The following is a 27924-nucleotide window of genomic DNA, read 5'->3' on the forward strand; positions in this document are numbered from 1 at the left end:
GCGCTTGTAGCCATTCCTCATAATTAAGATCCTCCAGTCCCCATATTAATTTTGTTGCCCTTCTCTGGACTCTCTCCAGTTCCAGCACATCCTTCCTGAGGATTGGTGACCAGACCTGGACGGAATATTCCAGATGTGACCAAACCAGAGTTTTATAAAGTGGCCAACTGTAGCAGCAATTAATCCACCACAAAATCACCCACCCTACATTGTTCTTTAGGGCTCATGCACATGAACGATTAGGGCTGTATACTGCCCAGATCATCGTTTTTCTGCGGCAAGTTCAACCTGGTGTTTCCGATCAGCCACAGACAAGAAACCTGGACAAAGCAATGACCAGTTGACATTGTACTCGATTGTCTGCAGATGTTCACATATAAATCGCACATGAGCATGAGCAGACAGTGCATGTACATACAGTATGATTTGTGGCAGCTGGTATAACGGATTGCTGGAATTTCTTATAAAGGAGGATTACAGGTAAATTACATATGGCTTATGACATGCCACTAAATCAACAGGAATGGATACTTAAACTCTTATGCAATTCTGCAGATGAAATATGATAATATTGTAGACCTGGAGTTCCACAGCTGTGCGGAATTGGCAGTGACCCTACTTTTTTTTTGGGGGGGGGGGGGCGGACGGTTGAAAGCATACTTTGCTAATGTTGGCTGAGACAGAGGAGTAAGATACTCAAAGCATGTTTATATTATTGCTCTAGAGCACGGTTGCCCAACCTGCGTCCCTTTGGCACTTTTTGTGTGGCCCTTGAATTCGTGTTTCCCTATTGCCCTGTTGTAGTGGCATTTTCTAGCAGCCTTATAGGTTTCTAGTCTAGGATTATCTCCTGCACCATGTCCTGCACCATGTCGGCCGTCCCTGACCACGTCCTGCACCATGTCGGCCGTCCCTGACCACGTCCTGCACCATGTTGGCCGTCCCTGACCACGTCCTGCACCATGTCGGCCGTCCCTGACCACGTCCTGCACCATGTCGGCCGTCCCTGACCACGTCCTGCACCATGTCGGCCGTCCCTGACCACGTCCTGCCCCATGTCGGCCGTCCCTGACCACGTCCTGCCCCATGTCGGCCGTCCCCGACCACGTCCTGCACCATGTCGGCCGTCCCCGACCACGTCCTGCACCATGTCGGCCGTCCCCGACCACGTCCTGCACCATGTCGGCCGTCCCCGACCATGTCCTGCACCATGTCTGCTGTCCCTGACCATCTCCTGCACCACATCCGCTGTCCCTGACCATCTCCTGCACCACGTCCGCTGTCCCTGACTATCTCCTGCACCTGAAAATTGTAAATACCTCTTAGGTGGGATTTTTAAGGCAATATTCAAAAAAAATTTTATTGATACAAAATCATACAACATTGAAAAAAAAAAAAAAATCAAAAATATCAAACTTACATATTAGCTATATTATTGGAGATAGCATTCCCTCAAACCGATGGTTATCATCAAGGTCCACAGAGACCTTTTTGTTTTTGCAGCCTGAATACCTGGGCCTCCCTTTTTTTCTGCTTGGGTGCCCTTATGGCAGAGGTTCTCAACTCCTGTCCTCAGGACCCACTAACAGGCCAGGTTTGCAAGATAACTGAAATACATCACAGGTGATATAATTTGTTGCTCAGTGATTGCAGTATTCTTGTCTGCATCTCCCCAAGGTAATACATAAAACCTGGCCTGTTAGTGGGTCCTGAGGACTGGAGTTGAGAACCACTGCCTTATGGGATTTTATCCAGTGGTCCTTTTATGTGGTGAAAGGCTCGTCTCTGCGGACTTTGACGATAACCATCGGTTTGAGGGAATGTTCTCTCCAATAATATAGCCGATATGTACTGTAAGTTTGATATATTTTTGATTTTTTTCAATGTTATATGATATTCATTTTGGATTCTAAATTGCATTTGTACTCTATACTTTCAGAAGTGGCATTAGTCCCTGAAGAAGAATAAAATTTATACACATTTCGAAACACGTTGATATTCCCAATACTCACCATCATTTGCATCTTGTATGCATGATATAATAATGTGTAGTGGGGGATACCACTTTTAGATGATCATTGTGCAATATTATGATACATGTGCTTTTTCTGTCTTGTTTTCCACTTTGGGGCTTTTTTAATTATGTTGATAATTTTGTACCAATAAAACTTTTTGAATATATATATATATATATATATATATATATATATATATATATATATATATATATATATATATATATATATATATATATATATATATATATATATATATATATATATATATATATATATATATATCTTTTCATTTTTTAAAATCTGTATATATTTTCATATATACAGGAATGATGAAGTTACACGCCAAGCTGCACGAGTCTTTAAATTTCAACTCCTACATCATGTCCGCCGCCCCCGACATCTCCTGCATCATGTCCGCCGTCCCCGATCAACTGCTGCGCTATGCGCGCTGTCCCTGACCATCTCTTGCGCCATGTCTCCCATACTTGACCATCTCTTGCACCATGTGCGCTGTCCCTGACCATCTCTTGCACCATGTGCGCTGTCCCTGACCATCTCTTGCACCATGTGCGCTGTCCCTGACCATCTCTTGCACCATGTGCGCTGTCCCTGACCATCTCTTGCACCATGTGCGCTGTCCCTGACCATCTCTTGCGCCATGTCCCCCGTTCCTAACCATCTCTTGCGCCATGTCCCCCCGTCCCTGACCATCTCATGCGCCATGTCCCCCCGTCCCTGACATCTCAAGCACCATGTCCCCCGTCCCTGACCATCTCATGCACCATGTCCCCCGTCCCTTACCATCACTTGCAACATGTCCCCCGTCCCTGACCATCACTTGCAACATGTTTAAAAGTCTTGCACTATTGCCCGTTGTGTTTATGCTGTCTTTGATAATATTTACAGACAGAAATTTTATGTGCAGTCCTTGGCTCCTTGCACTTGAGGCCCCTCCATATCAATAGGGTTGACTACCACTCCTCAAGGGCCCAACTATGGGTGCACCTTATGTTCCAAAACAAAAGTTTCATAGTCATTCCAGAGGGACATAGAACTGGTACTGAGTCCCACAACACAGGCATGCTTAACCTGCGTCATAATTATCCAGTAAATACGACTAAAACTAAAACAATTGAGATGACTAAAATGGGACTAAAACTAAAATGGCATTTTAATCAAAAGACTAAGACTAAAACTAAATTGAAATTTGACTTCAATATTAACACTGGTCTGTAGTGCATGTTCATACCTCAATACCTTAAATAATAAAATATGAGATTTTCACTCCAGCAGTATATAATACGTTTGGAAATTCTAGAGAAGTGTTAACTAATGCATTACAATTTAATTACACCCATTATATTTTAATAGTTTTAGTCGACTAAAATGTACTGGAGATTTAGTTGACTAAATACGACTAAAACTAAAACAATTGCAGAAGACTAAAATGGGACTAAAACTAAAATTTCATTTTAGTCCTATGACTTATGCCCTGCACACACGGTCGGACTTTCTGACGGAATATGTGCGATCGAAGCTTGTTATCGGAAATTCCGACCGTGTGTAAGCTCCATCGGACTTTTTCCATCGGAATTTCCGACACACAAAGATTGAGAGCAGGCTATAAAATGTTCCCACAACAAAATCCGATCCCTTAAAATTCCGATTGTGTGTAGACAAATCCGACGGACAAAGTGCCACGCATGCTCAGAATAAATGAAGAGATGAAAGCCATTGGCTACTGCCCCATTTATAGTCCTGACGTACGTGTTTTACGTCACCGCGTTCAGAATGATCGGATTTTCCGACAACTTTGTGCGACTGTGTGTATGCAAGACAAGTTTGAGCCAACATCCGTCAGAAAAAAAAATATGGATTTTGTTGTCGGAATGTCCGATCAATGTCCAATCGTGTGTACAGGGCATAAGACTAAAACTAAATCGAAATTTGCTGCCAAAATTGACACTGGTAGGCACCCCTGTCAGTGGTAAATAGTGCGTCTCAACCCTCCGCTTTCTGTAGGAAAAAAAAAAACAAACTTACTGGCTAGATCACAAGATGAAAAGCCTAAAAAAACATAATGCAGCCATCACATCTAAGAATTGGTAAGCTGCAATATAATACAATACATTTTTGCTTTTGGATTTAATACCACTTTAACATGAAACCTGCTATTATCAGTTATTTCGGAGATGGCCAAGTTAAAAACAGCTTGCTAAAATTATGGATTCATTAAATAACCTTTGTGTGTGCCAGACGTCATGTTGATGTGAACTTCCCACACACTATAGGTTATTAAAAGACATATTAAAAGGCTTCTGCCAAACCATAAACTATTCAACTACTCAGGATTGTACCACAATGCTTTAGCAAGAGACCCAGAATTGCAGCAAGACAATAAGCTGTGTGATTGTGCCAGAACAGGCCACACTCGGGGTCTTTGTACGCTCCTGTAGAGTGTATAGATGTATGCAGGATACACTTCCACAGACCTGCTCATCCTGCGCTGCCCCAGGCCCTTGTTTAAACACAGCTCTGCCTGTCTGTCCATTAAAGGAATGGTACTGGATGCTGAACAGGTCCCATGCATGCTCCCCACTTTATACATATTTTATCCCAATAAGGCAGGGAGATCAGAAGTTGTTTAGTTTTCCCTTTCCCCTCCTTACCAATCCAGTGCTATTTTATCTTAACCCTCTTACTGCTGTTCGGGTGAAAAGTTCATTATCTATTAGCCACGTGTGGATTTCTGCAGGCTGTACCATGCCTAAAACCCTTTCTGCAGACGTCATTCTCTACAAATACACCGTATTGTGGATTACAGCATAAACTATACTGCATTAGGTTATACTATCAGCAATGAAGTTACAGCATGTTCTTCGGGTGAAGTTATTCCATTATGTAAACGGATTTCAAAGATCGCTGCTTTCAATTTTCAAGAGGGATGAACAAAGTCTAGTCAGAGGAATACATGAGCTAGGGAACCACAATTTTTTTAAACATGTATTATGGGAGGGGGTGCACAGGTGATCACCACCACATTTAAGCGGCCACTGCAAACTTATGAAAATGCTAGTTAACCTGAAACGGTAATCTATGTCAGAACACTTGAAGTACTGAGGCAACAGATAAGGTCACATTAAAAACCAGGCAAATGGCATTCTCAGAAGAAGCTGGTAATGGAAGCCTACATGCACTATATTACCAAATGTATTGGGACACCTGCCATTACACGCACATGATCTTTAATGGCATCCCAGTCTTAGTCCGGATTCAGTATTGAGTTGGCCCACCCTTTGCAGATATAACAGCTTCAACTCTTCTGGGAAGGCCGCCCACAAGGTTTAGGAGTGTGTCTATGGGAATGTTTGACCATTCTTCCAAAAGAGCATTTGTGAGGTCAGGCACTGATGTTGATGAAGATCTGTCTCGCAGTCTCCGCTCTAATTCATCCCAAAAGTGTTCTATTGGGCTGAGGTTAGGACTCTCTGCAGGCCAGTCAAGTTCCTCCACCCCAAATTCGCTCGTCCATGTCTTTATGGACCTTGCTTTGTGCACTGGTGCGCAGTCATGTTGGAACAGGAAGGGGCCATCTGCAAACTCGCCATCCCCAAACTATTCCCACAAAGTTGGGAGCTTGAAATTGTCCAAAATGTCTTGGTATGCTGATGCCTTAAGAGTTCCCTTCACTGGAACTAAGGGGCCAAAACAAAAAAAAAAACAAAAAACAAAAAACAAACAAACTCCACCCCATAACCCCCCCCCCCCCCCCCATCAAATGATTTGGACCAGTGCACAAAGCAAGGTCAATAAAGACACGGATGAGCGAGTTTTGGGTGGAGGAACTTGACTGGCCTGAACAGAGTCCTGACCTCAACCCAATAGAACACCTTTGGGATGAATTAGAGCAGAGACTGCGAGACATGGCCTTCTTGTCTAACATCAGTGCCTGAACTCACAAATGCACTTCTGGAAGAATGGTCAAACATTCCCATAGACATACTCCTAAACCTTGTGGACAGCCTTCCCAGAACAGTTGAGGCTGCTATAGCTGTAAAGGGTGGACCAACGCAATATTGAACGCTACAGAATAAGACTGGGATGTTATTACAAGAAAGCCGACTGTCCGCTTTAAAGAACGGTACCGGGGTGATGCTGGAAGCTGCAGGCATCACCCCGGTACAACCACTTGAAGCAATATCGGTAATATTAGTAAGTTTGTGACCAATACTTCATATATCAATATTGACTGCCGATAATCGGTTGACACCTACTTGGATTAACTACCTTGTAGGGAATTTGTAGCATCTGAAAGCGCTTCTGGAGTATGGTCATCACACCAAATTCATTACTTACTCTTCTTCTTTGACTACACCCCCAGACTAGTTCTTGGAGTGTAGGAATTCTTCAACTTAAGGGGGTAGATGTAAAGGCCTATTCTCAGGCCATCTCTCGTTTTGTATGTTATTTGATGTAGATAGAGAATAACACTCTCTATTAAACATTTGTATCTGTTTGATATGCATTACCGGAAATCTTCCAATAAAAACTATTGGAGACTAAAAAAGGTCTTCACTCAAATGTTAACAACAAACCCATGTTAAAAAAAAAAAAAAATAATAATTTGTTGGGATGGATATCATTTCCTATATAAAAAAGTTGCTCTGTTCAGGTGCTCTCCAGATCTTGTCTTTAATCATATGATCTATAAATTAAGATCCAATTAGGCCTCTTTCACACTGACAATCCGTTCAGGTCCGCCTGTCAGTTTTTTAGGCCGACCTGAACAGACCCTCCATAGATCTCTATGGAGCGTCGGATGTCAGTGGTGACATGTCCGCTGACATCCGACCCGCTCCGATCCGAAAAAGTGTAACAGAGGCAAAACCTACTTTTCCATCCGTTTTCGGAATGGATGACGACAGACTCTACAGTCCGTCATCATCCGATTCCCCCTTAGGGGAGAGCGGTGCTCTGACAGGTCCATCGCTGTACAGTGTGCAGCAACAGACCTGTCATCTGCCTGCTCAGCGGGGATCCACGGAGCGATCCCCGCTGAGCAAGCGGATGTTCACGGGGCGGATCATCTCGGATCCGTCCCTTGTGAAGGAGCCCTTAAGCTCAAGTCAGCAGCTTACAGATCACAATACCAAACAGATACCAGCTGTGTGAAACGCATTGGAAAGTTTCTTTTTTTTTCCCCCCATGAAAGGAAAGTATTGCAGTCCCCTTATTTATCCATAATCAGCAAGACATTTAACATTGTTTAAAAGTTAACAGAGTACAGGACTACTTCAAATTTTCCAGTACACTGGTATCGTCCATCAAAAAACAACTTAGGCCTCATGTACACTGCTGCTGGTAAACAGACGTTTAGGAGCAGTTGGGCATTTTTTTTTAGCTGCCCCGAACTCTCCTCTATGTTATCTTATCAGTACATGTACACAGGGTCATTTATAGTTGTTTATAGGCAGCTGAGTTTAGAAGCATTTTTTGGAACGCAAAAAAAACCCAAAAAAAAACCAAACAGGTTCAGAGGCATTTGAAACGCCAAAATGCCTTTAACAGCTTGTAAATGCTGCTAAACGCGGTAACTCATGTTTAGCAGCGTTTGCTTTACAGACATTTTGCATTTTTACAAATGCTTCTAGATGCAAACGCGGCTAAAACGCGACTAAACGCCCGTTTTTTAGACGCCGGTTTCTAGCTGTCAAGTTAAATCTTTCAGGAGAGGTTGAACAATGTCCTATGCACATGAAGCCTTTGGAGGAGAATTATGCCCTGTACACACTGTTGGACTTTCCGACGTAAAATGTGTGATCAGAGCTTGTTGTCGGAAATTCCGACTGTGTGTAGGCTTCATCGGACAGTTTCCATCGGAATTTCTGACGCACAAAATTTGAGATCTGGTTCTCAAACTTTCAGACAAAATCTGTTTGCGCAAATGCCAATCGTGTGTACACAATTCCGACGTACAAAGTGCCACGCATGCTTGGAATCAAGCAGAAGAGCCGCACTGGCTATTGAACTTCATTTTTCTTGGCTCGTCGTATGTGTTGTACGTCATCGCGTTCTCGACATTCGGAAACTCCGACAACTTTGTGTGACCGTGTGTATGCAAGGCAAGTTTGAGCCAACATCCGTCGGAAAAAAACATGGATTTTGTTGTCAGAATGTCCAATCGTGTGTACAGGGCATTACTCTGATGGGGAACAGAACGTTCAGGTGCTAAGCAATCAAAAGTTCTTAGACTGTCATAATCATGCCTCCATAATGCATGTTAAACCAGTAAATTAATGGCAAATGTATTAATGTAATAAAGCACGTTGGCTTTCTGAAAGCATTTTACAGTAGGCCCTACTCAATACTCTAGGAAAAAAAAAAGGATCTAAAAATTCTAAGGCCTCATGAACACGAGACGCTGTTAAACGAGCGTTCAGAGGCAGTTGGACCCTTTTGTCAACTGCCCCTGAACTCCATCAATGTTATCTTATGTGTCCATGTACACAGTCTCGTTTTTTGGCGTTTTTAGGCAGTTGTGTTTAGACGCAAAAGTTTTCCACGTTTCAGGCGGCTAAATGCCGGTACCACGTTTAGCCGCGTTTGCGTTTATGTGTTTTTAAAGGAACCCTATTTTTTGGACCAGAAAACACAGAAATATGATGGTAAACTGCAGCAGAGAATGACATTTTGCGACCCGACTTGGTGTGCAAACACAGTAGAACTAGCACTACAACATATCCAAATTTGGGGTTCCTAGCACCAAGTGGCCCCGAGATACGGGGCCCCAAAGTCAGGTCACAAAATGTCAAGCACTTTTCTGCAGCAGAGAATGACATTTTGCGACCCGAATTTGGGGCCCCATATCTTGGGCTGCTTGGTGCTAGGAACCCCAAATTTGGTATGCAAACACAGTGGAACTGGCACTACAACATATCCAAATTTGGGGTTCCTAGCACCAAGTGGCCCCGAGATACAGGCCCCAAAGTCGGGTCGCAAACATTTTGAGACCAGAATTTGGGGCCCCATATCTTGGGGCCACTTGGTGCTAGGAACCCCAAATTTGGTGTGCAAACACAGTGGAACTGCACTATAACATATCCATATGGGGCCCCAAAGTTGGGTCACAAAATGTCAAGCACTTTTTTGCAGCAGAGAATGACAAAATTTGGGTCGCAAAATGTCATTCTCTGCTCTGCAGACGCAAACGCAGCTAAACGCAGCATGCAAATGCGGCAAAACGGGCGTTTCTAAACGCCGGTTTCAGCTTTTAAAAACATGTGTTCAGCAGAGTTTGCACCGGCGTCTGGTGTGCATGAAGCCTAAATCACAAAAATACAGAACCAGCCAAGTCCATTTTGAAAGTTTACTATTATGTGACCACAGCAATGGGAAGCTATGTAATGGAAAAACGGTCAGACAAGGCAGTTTGTTGCGCAACTGGAAAGATTTCTAGGGAGGTTTGTAAAAGAAAGATTATATCAAGTATAAACCAACGTAACATTATACATTTGAGGGATAATGACTAAATCTACATGAAAGGTCATTTTGTAACATTTATAAATGATGGATGTGAAGATCTTGGAGTACATAAAGTATCTTTTTTGTATATACAATGTCTTAAGCAGATTGAGAATCAGAGTGGCTCAATGCATTTTCTTTTCATAAACCCGAAGAAAGTTAAATTGTGCTTCTTCAAATATATGATTAGAATATTGGGTAGAAACAATTCTATAAATTCACAGACTGATCCAAGTAAATGTCAATTTGTGATGAACCACACACACGTTTAGGTTTACAGGATGTTTTGTAGACCTCAGCCTCTCAAAACCTAACAATCTCTAACACCTTGAACATAAAATTTTATTACACGGACACACATTTAGGAACAGTCTCATTAAAGTATATGTGAACTCTTATCTTGTAAAAAGCAACTTGTTCAGTTTAAAATAGAAAAGCGACGCAAAACGGCCACTTTATTGGGTACACCTTGCTAGTACCGGGTTGGACCCCCTTTTGCCTCCAGAACGGCCTTAATTCTTCATGGCATAGATTCAACAAGGTGTTGGAAACATTCCTCCGAGATTTTGGTCCATATTGACATGATAGCATCACTCAGTTGCTACAGATTTGTCGGCTGCACATCCATGATGCAAATCTCCCATTCTACCACATCCCAAAGGTGCTTTATTGGATAAGATCTGGTGACTGTGGAGGCCATTGGAGTACAGTGATCTCATTGTCATGTTCAAGAAACCAGTGTGAGATGATTTGAGCTTTGTGACATGGTGCATTATACTGCTGCAAGCAGCCATCAGAAGATGGGTACACTGTAGTCATAAAGGGATGGACATGGTCAGCAATAATACTCAGGTAGGCCGTGTCGTTTGAACCATGCTGAATTGGTACTAAGGAGTCCAAAGTGTAAGAAAATATCACCCACACCATTACACCACCAGCCTGAACCATTGATATAAGGCAGGATGGATCCATGCTTTCATGTTGTTTACGCCAAATTCTGATCCTACCATCTGAATGTCGCAGCTGAAATCGAGACTCATCAGAACAGATTTTTCCAATCTTCTATTGTTCAGTTTTGGTGAGCTGTGCAAATTGTAGCCTCAGTTTCCTGTTCTTAGCTGACAGGAGTAGCACCCGGTGTGGTCTTCTGCTGCTGTAGCCCATCTGCTTCAAAGTTCAATGTGTTGTGCATTCAGAGATGGTATTCTGCATACCTTGGTTGTGACAAGTGGTTATTTGAGTTACTGTTGCCTTTCTATCATCGCGAACCAGTCTGGCCATTCTCCTCCGACATCAACAAGGCATTTTCATCCACACAACTTCCGCTCACTGGATATTTAAAAACCCTAGAGATGGTTGTGTGTGAAAATCCCAATAGATCAGCAGTTTTTGAAATACTCAGACCAGTCTGTCTGGCACCAACAACCATGCCACTTTCAAAGTCAATTAAATCCCCTTTCTTCCCCCATTCTGATGCTCGGTTTGAACTTCAGCAAGTCATCTTTACCATGTCTAGATGCCTAAATGCATTGAGCTGCTGCCATGTGATTGGCTAATTAGCAATTTGTGCTACCAAGCAATTGAACTGGTGTACCTAATAAAGTGGCCAGTGAGCGCAAGTACACACACACACACTTTGCATTTTAATTCTATTTTAAACTGCATGTGTTATTGAACAAGGCAAGGGTTCACATATACTTCAGGTAGGTTTTTAAGATAAAACCAGCTTTGTCTTGTACATATGTCAAACGTTTCTCCTAGAAGGCTCAATCCGATTGGACTGGTTTTCTCCCAGTTAACTTAAATTTTGAATTGGAAGTCACCTCAAGGACAAACCTGCTTTTGTGCTGGTTCACACTATAGCATTGTCAGACATCGCAATTGATTCTCACCGCACTGCTGTGCAGATCACATGCGATGCCTGTGCAATGCGAATTCAGCCATACAGATTGTATGGGAGAACTCGCATTGCATTCAGACCAATATCATGCATGACCCCCTTTTTTGTCCACACCAGAATCAGATCGGAATACCGTCCGAATTCACAGTCCGCACTGCGATATGCCAACCGATCTGGGGGCGTCATTAAATTTCTATTGACACCTGCAGTGTGAACGGCTTGCGAGTTCTATGCGATACGGGAACGCGCTGGTTCCCGCATCGTGCTGGTGTGAACCGGCACTTAGTGACGATTCATTTTATCTTGGCATTCAACACGTACAACACACACACTAATAAAGCAGTGACTGCGACCTTCACAAAACATTCACAGCCAGTGAATCTTCCTGATCAATGTGTTTTATAGAAGTCGAGTGCTTAACCAGCAGTGATTGTTTGGTGAATGCTACAAATCACTTCTTGCACCTATGATTTTAGGTTTTTTTTTGCGAAGCATGTAAAGTGAAGTGTTCTCTGGATCCAAGTGTTGCCTCCTATAGCTCTTACAGAATAGAAGACGTGCAATTTGTTTCAGTCCAAATATAAATTCAGACAAATTTTTGGTTATTCTGAGATTTGGATGTATCCAAATCCCTGAACAAAAATAGTAACAAATTTCGTTGAAATAAATCTAATTTTGTTTATTCTTTTTCGAACTAATTCCAAATTTTCGGAAAGATTCTAATTTAGATCGAAAAATTATTTACCAATGCGAATTCTGTGTGAAGTATAGCTGGTTGTTGAGCTCGTTTGGCTTGACTTCTCCTATGGGTCACAGCAGTGCAATTAGTTTTGCACTCCTGTGACCAGTTTTCAGCAGAGAGCGGACTGACGTCACAGGAATCAGTCCGGGCAGCGCGTCTTTGTGACAATGAAGTCTGGATCCGCTAGGTGCCTGAACTGATGACCATCTCAGGTTCTCAGCGAGCCGCTCCCCGCTCCTCCACATTTCAGTGCTCCAGTGAGCGTGGAGGAGCAGGGCAGAGAGCTGCTGATTGACAGTAAGCGGCTCTCTGCTCGGGTAACTGAGACCTGAGCCATTGGTGATGTTCGATCGCTCGGTTCTCTGTGTATAGGTGCTGGGGGGACAAAAACAAGCGCACCCCCCTCTTTTCCTGAACTATACTAGGCCACATGCCCTCAAAATGGGCTCTGCCACCCTCTAAGCACTTTTTGGGTCCAGTGGTGGCAGCAGGCAACGTGATTTATGATGGATCTACATCGGGGGGGGACTTTTTTTTTTTTTTTTTAACAACTTCCACTTCAGCCCCAGAAGAATTTACCCCCTTCCTGACCAGAGCACTTTTTGCGATTCGGCACTGCATCGCTCTAACTGACAATTGCGCAGTCGTGCGACATTGCACCCAAACAAAATTGACGTCCTTATTTTTCCCCACAAATATAGCTTTCTTTTGGTGGTATTTGACCGCCTCTTCGGTTTTTATTTTTTACGCTATAAACAAAACAAGAGCAACAATTTTGAAAAAAAAAAAAAAAAAAAACATTTTGTACTTTTTGCTATAATAGATATCCCCTTTTTTTTTTTTTAAAAAAGCACATTTTTTTCTCAGTTTAGGCAGATATGTATTCTTCTACATATTTTTGGTAAAAAAAAAAAATATATCGCAATAAGCGTATATTGATTGGTTTGCGCAAAAGTTAGTCTACAAAATAGGATATAGATTTATAGCATTTTTATTATTTTATTTATTTATTTTACTAGTAAGGCGGCGATCTGGGATTTTTATCGTGACTGCATCATTATGGCGGACACATCGGACAATTTTGACACATTTTTGGGACCATTGGCATTAATACAGTGATCAGTGCTATAAAAATGCATTGATTACTGTAAAAATGTCACTGGCAGTGAAGGGGCTAACACTAGGCGATCAAGGGGTTAACAATGTTCCCTGGGAGGTGATTCTAACCGAAGGGGGAAGGGACTGACTAGAGGAAGTGACGGATCGTGGTTCCTAGCTAATAGGAACACACGATCTGTCACTCCTGTCAGAACAGAACAGGGAAGTGTGTGTTTACACACACACTCGTCCCTGTTCTGTGTCTCCTGCTCACGATCGCTCGTGGCCGGTGGTCATCGCGACTGTCGGCCACGAGCATCGGCACACCGGCTGTGCAGCTTGCACACGCGCCTGCTATCCCGAGCCTGTGAGCCGACGTATAGCTACAACTGCTCGCGCAGGGGAGCCAACCTGCCACAGTATAACTGCGGCGGCTGGTCAGGAAGCGGTTAAATGAAGGAACTGTCAAAAACTTGTGTTGTGTCTTCATTCACTTTTTTGGTGAATGGGTAGGGGTACTATTCACATGGGATGGGGGGGAATCTAAGGGGGACCCCATGCTGTTTTTTTTTGGGAATTTTCTATTGCCGGCATTCTATTGTTTACATTTCAGCTCGGGGAAGCACGCTGACAGCTGATGAGTCATCGGTTGTTAAGGACGTGGTGGCCCACTCCTTAACAATCAGCTATTCTTCACACAGAATTCAAATCATTCCCAAAATTTGGAATTCGTTAGAAAATTAATAAACTAAACAAAATCAACCGCTTCCGGACCACCTCCCGCAGATATACTGTGGCAGAAGGGCACATACAGGCAGATTAACGTACCTGTACGTTGCCCTTTAAGAGGAGACTCGCGTGTGCACCCGCCGGGAGCTCCATGACCGCAAGTCCCGCAGACCCGATGTCCACGGGGATACCCGCGATCCTCTCATGGTGAGGAAGAACGGGGAGATGCTAATGTAAACAAGCATCTCCCCGTTCTACCTAGCGACACCGTCACTGGTCTCTGCTCCCTGTAATCAGGAGCGGTGATCAGTGTAGTGTAACACACAGCCACTCCCCCCCACAGTTAGAATCACTCCCTAGGACACACTTAACCCCTACAGCGCCACCTAGTGATTAACCCCTTCACTGACAGTGACATTTTTACAGTAATCAATGCAATTTTTTAGCATTGATCGCTGTATGAATGCCAATGGTCCCAAAAATGTGTCAAAATTGTCCAATGTGTCCGCCATAATGTCGCAGTCACGGTAAAAATCGCTGATCGCCGCCATTACTAGTAAAAAAAAAAAAAAAAAAAAACCATCAATAAAAATGCCATAAAACCTATTTTTTAGACGCTATAACTTTTGCGCAAACCAAATGCTTATCGCAATTTTTTTTTACCAAAAATATGTAGAAGAATACGTATCGGCCTAAACTGAGGAAAAAAATGTTTTTTTTTTTAATATTTTTTGGGGATATTTATTATAGCAAAAAGTAAAAAATAATGTGTTTTTTTTTTTCAAAATGGTCGCTATTTTTTTTCTTTATAGCGCAAAAAATAAAAACTGCAGAGGTGATCAAATACCACCAAAAGAAAGCTCTATTTATGGGGAAAAAAGGACGTCAATTTTGTATGGGAGCCACGTTGCACGACCGCGCAATTGTCAGTTAAAGTGATGCAGTGCCGCATCGCAAAAAGTGCTCTGGTCAGGAAGGGGGTAAATTCTTCCAGAGCTGAAGTCGTTAAACTAAACTAATTCCGAAACGAATCAATGCAGCAAAATCATTAACAAATCTATCCGAAACAGAACAAAATTTTTCCGTTCTGCGCAAGTCTACAGAATAGGAAACTTGTTTTCATGATCCTGAGAATGCATACTTTGTAAGAGCTATGCTAAATTTCTTTAAAATTCGGAAAAAAAAAAATTTTGAACAATTGCGTCTGCAGGTAAAGTGATGGCAAGTGTTTTCTGGGACAAACGTGGTGTTATTCATGTGGACTTGTGTCTACCCTGTGGTGCCACTATCAACAATGAATATTACAGTCGTGTTCTGAGTGATGTGCAAATGCATCTTTGTAAAAAACAACCTGGTTTAATTACTAAGGGCGTCCTATTTTTCCAGGACAACGCACAAGCTCATCCTACGCACTGCACTCTGTGCACATTACAACAACTCGGCTGTGCGGTATTGCCACATTCCCTTTACAGCTCTGACTTCTCTCCAAGTGATTTTCACCTGTTTGGACCCCTAAAAGGAGTTCCTCGGAGGTCATTTCAGCACTGGTGGCGAAGTAAGGCAGGCTGTCCTAGGATGGTTCAGGCGTACGGACAAATCCCAAAGATTTCCAGGCATTAGTAAAACACTGGGATATGTGTATAAATGTAGCAGGGAAGTATGTTTGGCTGTACTTGTGTGGATCACAGGAGTGCAGAACGAACTTTTCAGCAGACAACGGGCTGAAGCCTGCTGTTGGCTGATGTCACAGAGCTGGTCCAGGCTCGGGCAAGATCACCACATTGAAGTCAGGATCCGTACACATGCCTGGACCAGCACCCAGCTCAGCGAGCCACTGAGAGTCTCCTGCTCCCTCCACAGCTCTGCGCTCCAGTGAGTGGGGGCGTGGGGGGGTCGTCAGTGCAGAGAGTGGAGACCGACACTCACCAGCTCTCTGCTGAGAACCTGCGAAGCCTGAGAACCAAGTGATCGTCAGAGTTTGATCACTCCATTCTCAGTCTTCAAGCCGGCGGGGAACAGATGCAGCATCAGACTGATGCTGCATCCAGCTAGGCAAGTATGATTCAAAAAACAAATACTCATACTTCTCTTTTAAGGTGGTTATACACATAGCAATTTGTGACCGATTTACATACGAGCAAATGCAAACAATATAACGTGGATTCAAATATCATCTGGCGAATTGCATGGGGTAATACTCTGCATCTTACAATCAAATGGAAATAGTGAAAATATCTCAGGTTATAAATGTAGACGCTCAATCTAATGCAATCATTTAATTGATCTGAATTATCAGTTCTGCGGAAATTAGTTTTTTCTATCAAATGCGCTATATTCGACTTGGCAGAGTAAAAATCGATTGATGCCTCACTAAAACCACCAAACGTAGCATCCTTTTCTTTTTATATAATTCGATCATTTTAGCCACATTGAATGTGTGATCATATTGATTAATGTGTGGCCAAGTTTAAAGGGAGATTAAAAACAGGCATGTGACCAGCTGATGAGCATTACAGATTACAAACTGGAAGGCACAATTTAACACGGTCAAATCGAACATATACGTAGGTCGTGCCCACATATGTAAACGACGTTCAAACCACACATGTGAGGTATCGCCGCAAACGTTCCAGCAATAATTCTAGTGCTAGACCTCCTCTGTAACTCTAAACAGGCAACCTGTAAAAATGTTCAAATGGCTATGGGGATTTTTAAGTACCGAACTTTGACACCATTCCATGATTGTTCGCAATTTCAAAGCGTGACATGTTCGGTATCTATTTACTCGGCGTAACATCTTTCACATTATGCAAAAAAATTGGGCCAACTTTGTGTCTTTTTTTTAATGCATGAAACTTTTTTTTCCAAAACGCATGTGAAACATTACTGTGCAAATACCGTGCGAGATAAAAAGTTGCAATGACCATCAATTTTTTCCCTAGGGTGTCTGCTAAAAAAAAAAAAAAAAAAAAAAAAAAAAAAATAATGTTTGGGGGTTCTGAGTAAATTTTCTAGCAAAAAATGATTATTTTTACATTTAGGAAAGTGTGAGAATTGGCATGGGTAGCAAGTAGTTAATTTGATTTCTGTAGGGCAAGGTTATTGTAATCAGCTATACAGCACTGACCATAATAAAATTGTTTATTTTGCATGATAGTCATCCAACAACAGCAACTTAAAGGAGATGTATGAAAATATTTTCATTACATTTTTAAAATAGTTACTGTATTTATGGCAGTGGCTCTCAACCTCAGTCCTCAAGTACCCACCATAGGCCAAGTTTTGGGAATCTCTTAAAATAGCCGTCATAAATTACAAGGCATTGACATGGTCTCAAGGCACCTGTGCACGGGGAAGGATATACTAAAAACATGACTTGTTGGAGGTAATTGAGGACAGAGGTTGGGAACTGCAGATTTTCCGCTCAAAAGTGGAACTTCCGCTGCCACATTTGGCACCTTTCAGGGGGGAGGGGGGGGAACTGGTACCTGTTTTTGACAGGTACCCTTTCCCCACTTCTGGAGACGGCGCCATACCTCAGGAGTTTGGCCCTCTCCCTCCTTCCTACGCCGTTGGGCCGATTACATTATGGAACCGTCTGTGAAGCCGAAAGGCTTCACTGCCGGTTTCCCTTACCAAGAATGGCGGCGGCACCACCCGACAGCCGATCCAAAAATCGGCTGGGGTGCGGACATCGCGGGTACCCTGGACAGGTAAATGTCCTAGTATTAAAAGTCAGCAGCTACAGGATTTGTACCTGCTGACTTTAAATTTTTTCTTAAGGGGGCGGAACACCTCTAAGACATATGAAAAAGATCATTTACCACTTTTGGCCAGCAGGTGGCATGCAAAACAGTAATCAGGACAGGCTTTCAAACCTCTCCAAGAACAGCGGGCTGCCACACAACACCAGACCATTTGAAAGGGAAAGTAAATTGCACATTTAATTGTGCAGTGGAAGTGTATAATTGTGCCAAGTGCAGTGCTCAAAAAATCTTAAACATGCAAACAGTCTAAATGCCTAACTCCAGGAAATAAATTACCCCTGAAGTGGGGCTGCATCTGCACTGTAAGTGTCAACTGCTTGTTTGTCTAGGAGAGAAGAGAAACAGTTTCACAATCCAGCAGTGGTCTGTCCCGCGGCGTCCTCATGTTTCAGTGCAGGGCTACGTACCCTAATTTAGTTTTGATGACGTCAGGATCTTGGACTAGTTGAGCATGGGGGTTAAGATACTGCAGGGATCGGAAAAATATCTTTTATTGTTCCCCTAGATATAATTGAGAAATTAACCCTTGCAGTGTGGGCACAGCCCAGCTGAAAGATTATTTAATTAAAAGGGATTGTAAAGCTTTGTTATATTAAAAAAACAAAACAAAACAAAACAAAAAAAAACAAAAAAACTAACATGTCATACTTACCTCCTCTGTGCAAGGGTTTTGCACAGAGTGGCCCCGAGCCTCCTTTTCTGGGGTCGCTCAGCGGTGCTCCTGGCTCCTCCTCTTCTTGGGTGCCCCCACGGAGAGCTGCATACCATGGGGGCACCCGCGCAGGAGCGCTCCTGAGTCCTGCTGCTGCGTCCATTGACAGACAGCAGGACTCGGCCCTGCCACCAGGCTCCGTGTCACTGGATTTGATGGACAGCAGCGGGAGCCAATGGCTCCTGCTGCTATCAATCTATCCAACGAAGACCCGAGACAGCGGCTGGAGCTACTGTGCTCGTCCCAATCGCTGGAACGATCAGGTTCAGGTAAGTAAAAAGGGGGGCTCTGGTGGGGGCAGCTGCACTACCAAAGGGATTTTCACCTTAATGCATAAAATGCATTAAGGTGAAAAACCTTGAAGGTTGTTTTTAAGAAGCCCACAGTTCGGGCTTTAAGGCCCAAATAGTCAGCTTGCATTTTAGCCAAGTTCTGCTGAATTGACTGAAAGTTGAACTCTGGGTGTCCTGGCAAGACCCACCTGGCTCAACAAAAAGTATTTAAAATCTATTTGGCTGGGTAAAAAATGATTATCCAAACAGCGACTGCATTATGAGATGCAGTCACGGTTTCGGCTGTCTGAAGAACAACAGTTGGCAGTGAAGATTCCTCCATCCATGCTGTGCATCGAGCCATGTATGGCAGTCATTAGTATCAAGTGAGGTATGGAGAATTCAACTAAGCATTAACGGTTTCTAACAATCGCATATATTGTGTTTACTTTGAGAATATCTACAAACCTCTCTGTGAAAACACACCTTTTAACCACTTTATGACCATGTAACATATGCAGCATCTAGTAAGTGGGCTTTAATCCTGGGTGCTGCATGTATTCATGTGTTTGTGCTGGAAGTGCGCTCAATCACACACTTCCAGCACTAAGACCAAGCTATCGGTGACAGCCTTCGGGCTCACACTAATGATTGAGAACCAGAAGGACTGACTCTTGATCATTGTAATAGCCTCCAATTGGTTATCAGAGTGATCTCTGGATCTCTAAGGCGTCTGGGGCAAAAAAAAAAAAAAAAAAAAAAAAAAGGAAAAAGGAAGGATTAAAAGGCATAGTTTCACACAGTGGGAGCAAGATCTTGGCTCGAGTATTGAGGAGGAGAACTGTAGTAAAGTCTGAACAACAATAGCAAAATGTTCATTCAACACTGCCACCCTCGAGGCTGCTTATAAAGTGCTCCTGCGGTGGTACTGGGTCCCAGCTAGGCTTGCCCACCCACACTTATCCTGGAAGCAGCGATGGATGTTTTCGGAATTGTGGTCAGTGTGGGGACTTCCTACACATATGGTGGTCCTGTCCACGTTTGATCGGCTTCTGGTCCAGAGTCTTAGGCCTATTGCAGACTTTCGGCCCGTCACAAGGAATAAAGGATGCCCGGCTGGCTCTCTTGCATTGCCCTATACCGGGCCTCTTTGCACCCCAGCAGAAAGTGGCCTCATACCTTTTTATTTCTGCCAAGCGGACCATCGCTCATGCCTGGAAGACCCCAGCTGTTACCTTCCAGGGGGTTAAAATCAGAATGACCGCTCTGATGGTTAATGAGCAGATGTCCAGTATATTGAGGGACTTGCATGCAAAATTCTTGAAAATCTGGGAACCGTGAATAAGTTATTCTTTCCCGTCGCTGCCCCTGACTAGCTATGGTCGACTTTAAAGTTTGCTTGCATGGGTCCCGCGGCCTTGGTGCTCCCCCTCTCCTGGGGCCGCTCTCCTTTACTCTCTTTCTCTGTTTCCTCCTTTTCTCCCTTCATTCTTGATATGAAGGCTATCACTACAGATTGAGGTTCTCCGAGGAGTAGAGTATTATAGCCTGTGATATCTACCCAATAGCTAACTTGGTCCTCTATGGTTTAGTTTAGTTATGTTATGCATTACACATTCATACGCTGTTTCTTCACATGCTTGTCTGAAGATGCCCCTGCATGGACAAACCTTAGCATGCTATCATTCTTGAAACGTTAATAAAAATATTGAAACAGAAAAGGCATAGTTCCCCTTTACCAAAAAAATTGCCTATGCAGATAAGCATTTATGTACCTCATGAAGCCTGATTGGAATACTATAGGACGCACTGGAATAGGACATTGCTAAGAGAAGCCTAGTGTTGCTGTTTTTCTTCATCACAGTAGTGACCTCTTTTTCAGATTCAAACCCCCTCACATGCACTGTCTCCCACGATGCAGTAACTGAGCTCAGAGTTTGAGAGCTCACTCGTGTGATGGTGAAGGTGAACAGTAACACTAGGTTTCTATTAGCAACATTCTTAGCAATGTCCTAGAAGTATTCCAGTCAGGCTTCATGAGGTACATAAATAACCTACTTCTATAGCAAGGGAATTATTTAACCTTGGTCATAGCCCCACAGTATTTTTTTTTTAATCTAGTTTAGTGAGTATAGATGTCAGTTACTGCGAGTGTTAGGTCCCTTTCACACTTGTGCGACTTTTCCTGCGACTTTGGACATCAGAGTCACATTACAAGTCGTACCCCATGAGTCCCAATGATAACCATTCATATCTGTGCGATTTCAAGTCTCACAGACTTCAAAGTAGTCACTGTACTACTCTGGGCAGACTTTGATGCGAGTTGAGGTCCATAGACCTCAAGTTTACATAGGCATTCCCCTGAAATCGCATCACAATCGCGTGACTTTTAAGTCGCGGCAGTGTAAAAGTGGCCTTAGTGTCAGTGCTAGTGCCAATGTTGGTGTCCATTAGAGGCAGTGTTAGAGTCAGTGTGTTTTAGGCAAGAAACAAAAAGGCTTTATATTTGGTGTCGGTGTTTGTGTTAGTGTATTTAGATAGGACAAAATACATTTGGCCGCCGGAACATATTGGCTGAAAACGGCCTTTTCGGCAATTTGCCGAAAGAGAAAAATGGCCGATAATGGAGCCGAAAATGGGGCAGGGCTCTGCCCCTGGTGCCGCCCTTTACGGGGGTGTCCTAAAGCGCAGAAGAGAGAGGAGAGCTGCCGCCGCCTGGTTGATTAGAGCGCCTGGAACATAACAGCCTTCATTTCAATAGCTGTGTGTACCCACATACAGCCCCTACCCCTTGCCGGGGGAACTTTGTCTGGGGAGCTCTAATCAACCAGGCGGCGGCGGCGGCTCTCCTCTCTTCCCCTGCACAGTCTGGCTGCACTGGGGACACAGGCTAGCTGGCCGGCTGCACTGGGGACACAGGCTAGCTGGCCGGCTGCACTGGGGACACAGGCTAGCTGGCCGGCTGCACTGGGGACACAGGCTAGCTGGCCGGCTGCACTGGGGACACAGGCTAGCTGGCCGGCTGCACTGGGGACACAGGCTAGCTGGCCGGCTGCACTGGGGACACAGGCTAGCTGGCCGGCTGCACTGGGGACACAGGCTAGCTGGCCGGCTGCACTGGGGACACAGGCTAGCTGGCCGGCTGCACTGGGGACACAGGCTAGCTGGCCGGCTGCACTGGGGACACAGGCTAGCTGGCCAACTGGGGACACAGGCAGGCAGGCTGGCCAACTGGCTGCGCTGGGGACACAGGCAGGCTGGCTGGCTAACTGGCTGCACTGGGGACACCATGTCCCCAATCTCTGACCATCTACTGTACCATGTCCCCAGTCTCTGAGCATCTCCTGTGTAAAAATATTTAAAAAAAAATAAGTTTCAGTATTGGTCATTTTCGGTATCGGTTTTCGGCCTAGTGTATTTTTCATTTTCGGTATCGGTTTTGGCACCAAACTTTGCATGCTTTTTTGGTGGTGGGTCATTGTAACGGCTTAAAAAAAAAAAACTGCGTAAATAAAAGCTAACTAAATAAAAAAAAAAAAAAAAAAAAAAAAAAAAAGGGGGAGGTATAATCCACCTGGATACACAAAGTAGTTATGATCTGTACAGTTTTATTAACACAAGTTGCAAAATTGGGGGTGGGCATTAAGGTTGGTTTTGACCCTGGTCATGAAGGGGTTAAGATGCCTCTTATCTACATGCAAACATAGGATTCATAGTCTCTGTTTTAGCTCCCCCTTCATAAGTATTTTACAGCTAAGCTAGTTTGAAACCGCAAAAGAAAAAAAGAAAAAAAAAAAAAAAGGCTTGGCACACGATAGACCAGGACCTTCTGTCGTATGTTCTACCTAAACTCTAGGAATTATGTGTACTGCATACCTACATTGTTCCAGCTTGGCAACATGTAAGTACAGATCTCATTCTTGATGGGCCACTCGGGAAACCGAAAGCCACTATAGTAGTTGGTGATACTTTAGTAATAGCCACGACCATCCGGGTTCTGCTTGGGTTTTAAGAGACTTCTGTGTTTCTCCTCTGCACACTGATCACATGGGGTTGCTCACACAACACTACTACCATTCATGAAATACCTAGTATTTAAATGAATACAAGACATTCTCTGATTGGAGAGGAGAGGGTGGCAACGTCATAATCCCCTACCTCATCCAATGAGAGAACACTTTGTATACAAACGCACAAAAAAAAAAGAAAAAAAAAAAAAAGTTTGTTCTACAATGTATGAATGGCAGTGGTGCAGCTATCACTGTAGTAACATCGACTACTACAGTGATTTTCAATTCAGGTATGAGATATGCATACCCACATTTTCCCAAGCTGGATCTATAAAACAAAAATACTTTCAAACAGCAGCAGAGCTTATTACAAACGCTACAATGTAGTTAGGCAGCAACAAAAATGATTACATTAACAGTATGTAACAGTCTTACACTTTGTATTCCCAATAGTAGGGATTCAGATTCTCAACTACATGAATTTCAATGAACAAGCAAAGATTTTCATAGTTTCAATAGCAAGAAAAAAAAATTTAAAAAACTGCTACTACTCTTGGTACCTTTTTTTTTTTTTTTTTAAAGCAAAAACCAAACAGCCCCATACATATATGCTATGAAGGGGTAAGCCTTGCATTGGTATTTGCTGTAGTTTCCTTTTACTTTTAATTAACCCTGTATCTGCTATGAAGGAGTAGACCTTTCTCATTCATATACAGCACCCAGTTCTAGGATTCAGATTGGAATTCCAAAGTGTAAAGCAGAAACAGATTTAGTAGTTTTATGCAACTTCATAAGAGAAAACGATATGCTCAGGCTTACCTGGCTCTGTGAATGTCCTTGATGCCTTCTCCTCTGGAGCCGATCCTTTATCAGCACTCTGTGAAGGCAAATAACAGTGTTATGTTAGGTATACTGAATTGTCCTCAGCTAACCACCCATTTCTAGTACGAGGAAGCAAATCATAATAGTTCTCAAATACATGCGCTAATACAATAGCTATGCTACTACTATGATTAGGTTTCTTTGATAAACAGCAATACTAGAAAATTCATATCCCTGTTCTTTATGGAAAACCTCAACAGCCATTTTAAAGTGGCTAACATTATAATTTTTGTGCCTCCTCTGCGTGTCTTTTGAAACTAGTTTCATTTTGTTACTAGCAACTGGCTTTGCTGAATTCAGGACATAAAAAGGTGAGCATTACACTACACCAGGCATAGGCAACCTAAGTCACGCATGCCACGGCAGGCAGACGATTTTGTTTTCAATGCCACTTTTGCTGCAGAACTAAACTTCCTACCCTTAAAGTGGAAGTAAACCCATCCATAAAACAGTTACCTTTCCAGCACGTGCCAGAAATGTAACACTCCCATTGGTTGTGCTCTCAACCAAACTGTCAAACCATCCAATGGCTGGTGGCATAACTGATCACGTGTGCAGCATCATGGCAGGTGTAGATTGGATTAAACAGAGGCCAAGATGGCAGCTTCCTTGGCTGAAAACAATAGGAGGGTTTACTTCCACTTTAAGGCCGGGTTCACATACATGTAGTGCGGGACACAGCATGTGATTCGGATTGGAATTGCACCACATTCCTATTCAAATCACATGTAGAGTTGCCACCTCATCACTTTAAACCCGAACACATATGAATTACACAGATTCTGAGGCTAATTTAATGCAGATAAGGCACCAAATTTAATTACCACCTTAATCAGCCTCAGAACCTGTGTAATTAATACGTGTTCCGGTTTAAAAGGGATGAGATGGCAACCCTAATCACATGCGATACTTTGCAGTGCGATTTGAGCCCATTCATTTCGTATGGGCTCAATTCGCACCACACAAAAATGGTGCAGGGATCTTTTTTGTTTGCAGCACCAGAATCTGATCACATGGGTGTTCATACCCATGTGATCTGATTCTTGCAAATCGCAACTGCTTTTTGCGATCGGTTTTGGGGCGTCATTAATTTAACATGGACACCAGTGGCAGATCACATGAATGGAGTGAAAGTTAAGCGTGGTGCGGCTACGCACAGTAGTCGCTGCGTTTCCCGCATCGCATATATATGAACTGAGTCTAAGGCCTCACGATCACACCGTATGCAGAGACACAAGTTTTTCTGCACGAGTTCTGCAAGGGCACAAAGAAAACAAAATGCTCCCTATGTGCCCTGTTCACACCATAACACTGGTATCATGCGCAGATTTTAATCTGCGCACGAATCTGCAACGTGTATGAAAAAAATAAACAAATAAATAACCAACGTGTCAACATTGTGGTGTGAACAGGGCAGAAGAAAAAGTAATGACGCACATGAAAACTGATGTCGACCTGCATAAAAGTTCACTGAAACGCACAATGAAATCTGATGTAAACTCATGTCTCTGCAAGTGAAATCTGTGCATTTTTTCCATTGGTTTTTACGCTCATATGGTGTGAACATGGTCTTACAGCCAAGGAAGCTGCCATCTTAAACTCGGTTTGATCTGCAGTTACCATGATACTGTACATGTCAGTTATGACTCCAGCAATTTGATGGCTTGACAGTTTGGTCGGGAGCACAAGTCAACTGTTATTATTCACGACATCCTTTGAATTTAACGGTTTTTGGTGGTCAGGCCCCCTGGCATCTGAGTGCTCAGCAGGAAATCTGTCGGCTGATCCCCGCTGAGCAGGTGGATGTCTGGTCCATGTCCGCTCTGCAAAAGCAGCCCGCTCAACTCGTTAGGATGTAAAGGGACCGCTATCCAGTCAGATAAGATGGATGGGGAAATGATCCTCATCTGTCTGTTTTTAGCAGACAGGATCAGATGTCGGTGTGTATACACATATCCATTGACACCCGCCGCTCTATAGAGGGGACTGGAGAATCTGATTGGGTCCACCTGAAAAACTGATGGCGGACCGATGAAAAGGGCCATATGAGAGGCCCTTAAATTGCTGGGTTTATTTACACTTTAAAGTGGAATGCGATGCGGTATCCTGGATTTCTCCGCCCAGCCGCTGACATCTTGGGCTGGCCGGCTTCTTGGTCTCAATCACCAGCTGCTTTCATTGCCTGTGTGGGGATAACATCACTCCCGCACATGTGTGAGAGTCAAGTCAGAAATTAACGAATTTGTACAGTAAGCTTTGTGTACAAGGGTGGACAGGCAGGTAACTTTAGCCAATTAAGTCCTTCTAGGTCACTTCAGGCTGGCCCCTTTTACTGGTATAGTTAGCAAAACATTAAAATTAAGCGTCTATACAGTTCAGTAATACACTCTCACCCTGCTCTGCACATGCTCAGTTGCTCTCCATTTTTAGGCACTGCCGAGTTTGTAAAGGCCGATCTGCTGACAGCCTTAAGGCTCCATTCACACCTTTTTGGGAATTTTTCTGCTTTAAGCCTCAGCTCTAAAAATGGCCAACAAGACAAATCCCATTCATTTCAATGGCCCCTGTTCACATCTGAGCGTTCTGTTGCCTGAAGCAAAGCACCCGTCACTCAAAAAAGTACAGGAGCTTCTTTTTTTGGCAGGTGACAGGCGTTTTACTGCTTTTACGTTGGTGACCTTTTAACCTTGAAAAAGTCTGTACAAAAACGCTGCAAAACTCAGCAAAAACACCTGTAAAATAGCAACGCCTACAACCCCTGGCAAAAATGATGGAATCACCAGTCCCTGAGGATGTTCCTTCAGTTGTTTATTGTTGTAGAAAAAAAAAAAAAGCAGATCACAGACATGGCCAAAAACTAAAGGCATTTCAAATGGCAACTTTCTGGCTTTAAGAAACACTAAAAGAAATCAAGAAAAATAAATTGTGGTGGCCAGTAACAGTTAGATTTATAGAACAAGCACAGGGAATAAATTATGGAATCACTCAATTCTGAGGAAAAAATTATGGAATCATGAAAAACAAACAAACAAAATAACACTCCAACACATCAACTAGTACTTTGTTGCACCACCTCTGGCTTTTATAACTGCTTGCAATCTCTGAGGCATTGACTTAATGAGTGATAAACAGTACTCTTCATCAATCTGGTTTCAGCTTTCTCTGATTGTTGTTGCCAAATCATCTTTGCAGGTTGTAGCCTTGTCATGGACCATTTTCTTTAACTTCCACCACAGATTTTCAATTGGATTGAGATCCGGACTGTTTGCAGGCCATGACATTGACCTTATGTGTCTTTCTTCAAGGAATTTTTTCACAGTTTTTGTTCTATGGCAAGATGCATTATCATCTTGATAAATAATTTCATCATCCCCAAACATCCTTTCAATAGATGGGATAAGAAAAGCATAGCTGCCAACTGTCCCGGATTTCCCGGGACATTTCCGGGACTTGGACTTCATTCCCGGATTTGTGGTGTCCCGGGAAATGTCCCGAAAAATCCGGTTCCCGTTTTTGAAACAGCCGCCGCCAGAGGTCGGCGGCCGGAGACATTGTCTCCGCCGGCCGCCATTTTGTGGAAGTTCAGGAAGACGGCTGGGGGGGCTAGACGAAGCTTCTGCGTCGCCGCCCACCCCCTGCCCCGCCTCGGCCCGCCCCGCCTACCCCCCGCCCCGCTGCCAGTCTGATATGGAAAGGGGCGGGGGTTCTAGGTGGGGGGGGAGCGCGCGCACCGCTGTGGGACACCTGATGTGAGTGGGGGGGGGCTCCGCCGGGGACTCCTGAATGTCAGTGGGGGGGGCTCCGCCGGGGACTCCTGAATGTCAGTGGGGGGGGGCTCCGCCGGGGACTCCTGAATGTCAGTGGGGGGGGGCTCCGCCGGGGACTCCTGAATGTCAGTGGGGGGGGGCTCCGCCGGGGACTCCTGAATTTCAGTGGGGGGGGGCTCCGCCGGGGACTCCTGAATGTCAGTGGGGGGGGGCTCCGCCGGGGACTCCTGAATGTCAGTGGGGGGGGGGCTCCGCCGGGGACTCCTGAATGTCAGTGGGGGGGGGGGCTCCGCCGGGGACTCCTGAATGTCAGTGGGGGGGGGGCTCCGCCGGGGACTCCTGAATGTCAGTGGGGGGGGGCTCCGCCGGGGACTCCTGAATGTCAGTGGGGGGGGGGCTCCGCCGGGGACTCCTGAATGTCAGTGGGGGGGGGGCTCCGCCGGGGACTCCTGAATGTCAGTGGGGGGGGGGCTCCGCCGGGGACTCCTGAATGTCAGTGGGGGGGG

General features: G+C 44.0%; 1 protein-coding gene across 4 annotated transcripts in view; it reads right to left on the reverse strand.

The window, feature by feature from the left end:
- The window catches only part of SMTN (smoothelin), a 219956-nt gene that overhangs the window by 68525 nt on the left and 123507 nt on the right, over positions 1 to 27924 (reverse strand). For all 4 annotated transcript variants that reach the window (XM_073631099.1, XM_073631082.1, XM_073631072.1 and 1 more), the window contains exon 8: positions 23589 to 23646. In XM_073631099.1, the coding sequence (XP_073487200.1) occupies positions 23589 to 23646 (58 nt within the window). The remainder of the gene's footprint in view (positions 1 to 23588; positions 23647 to 27924) is intronic.

This window comes from Aquarana catesbeiana, linkage group LG01, assembly GCF_042186555.1.
Source record: "Aquarana catesbeiana isolate 2022-GZ linkage group LG01, ASM4218655v1, whole genome shotgun sequence".
NCBI classification, from domain to species: Eukaryota; Metazoa; Chordata; class Amphibia; order Anura; family Ranidae; genus Aquarana; species Aquarana catesbeiana.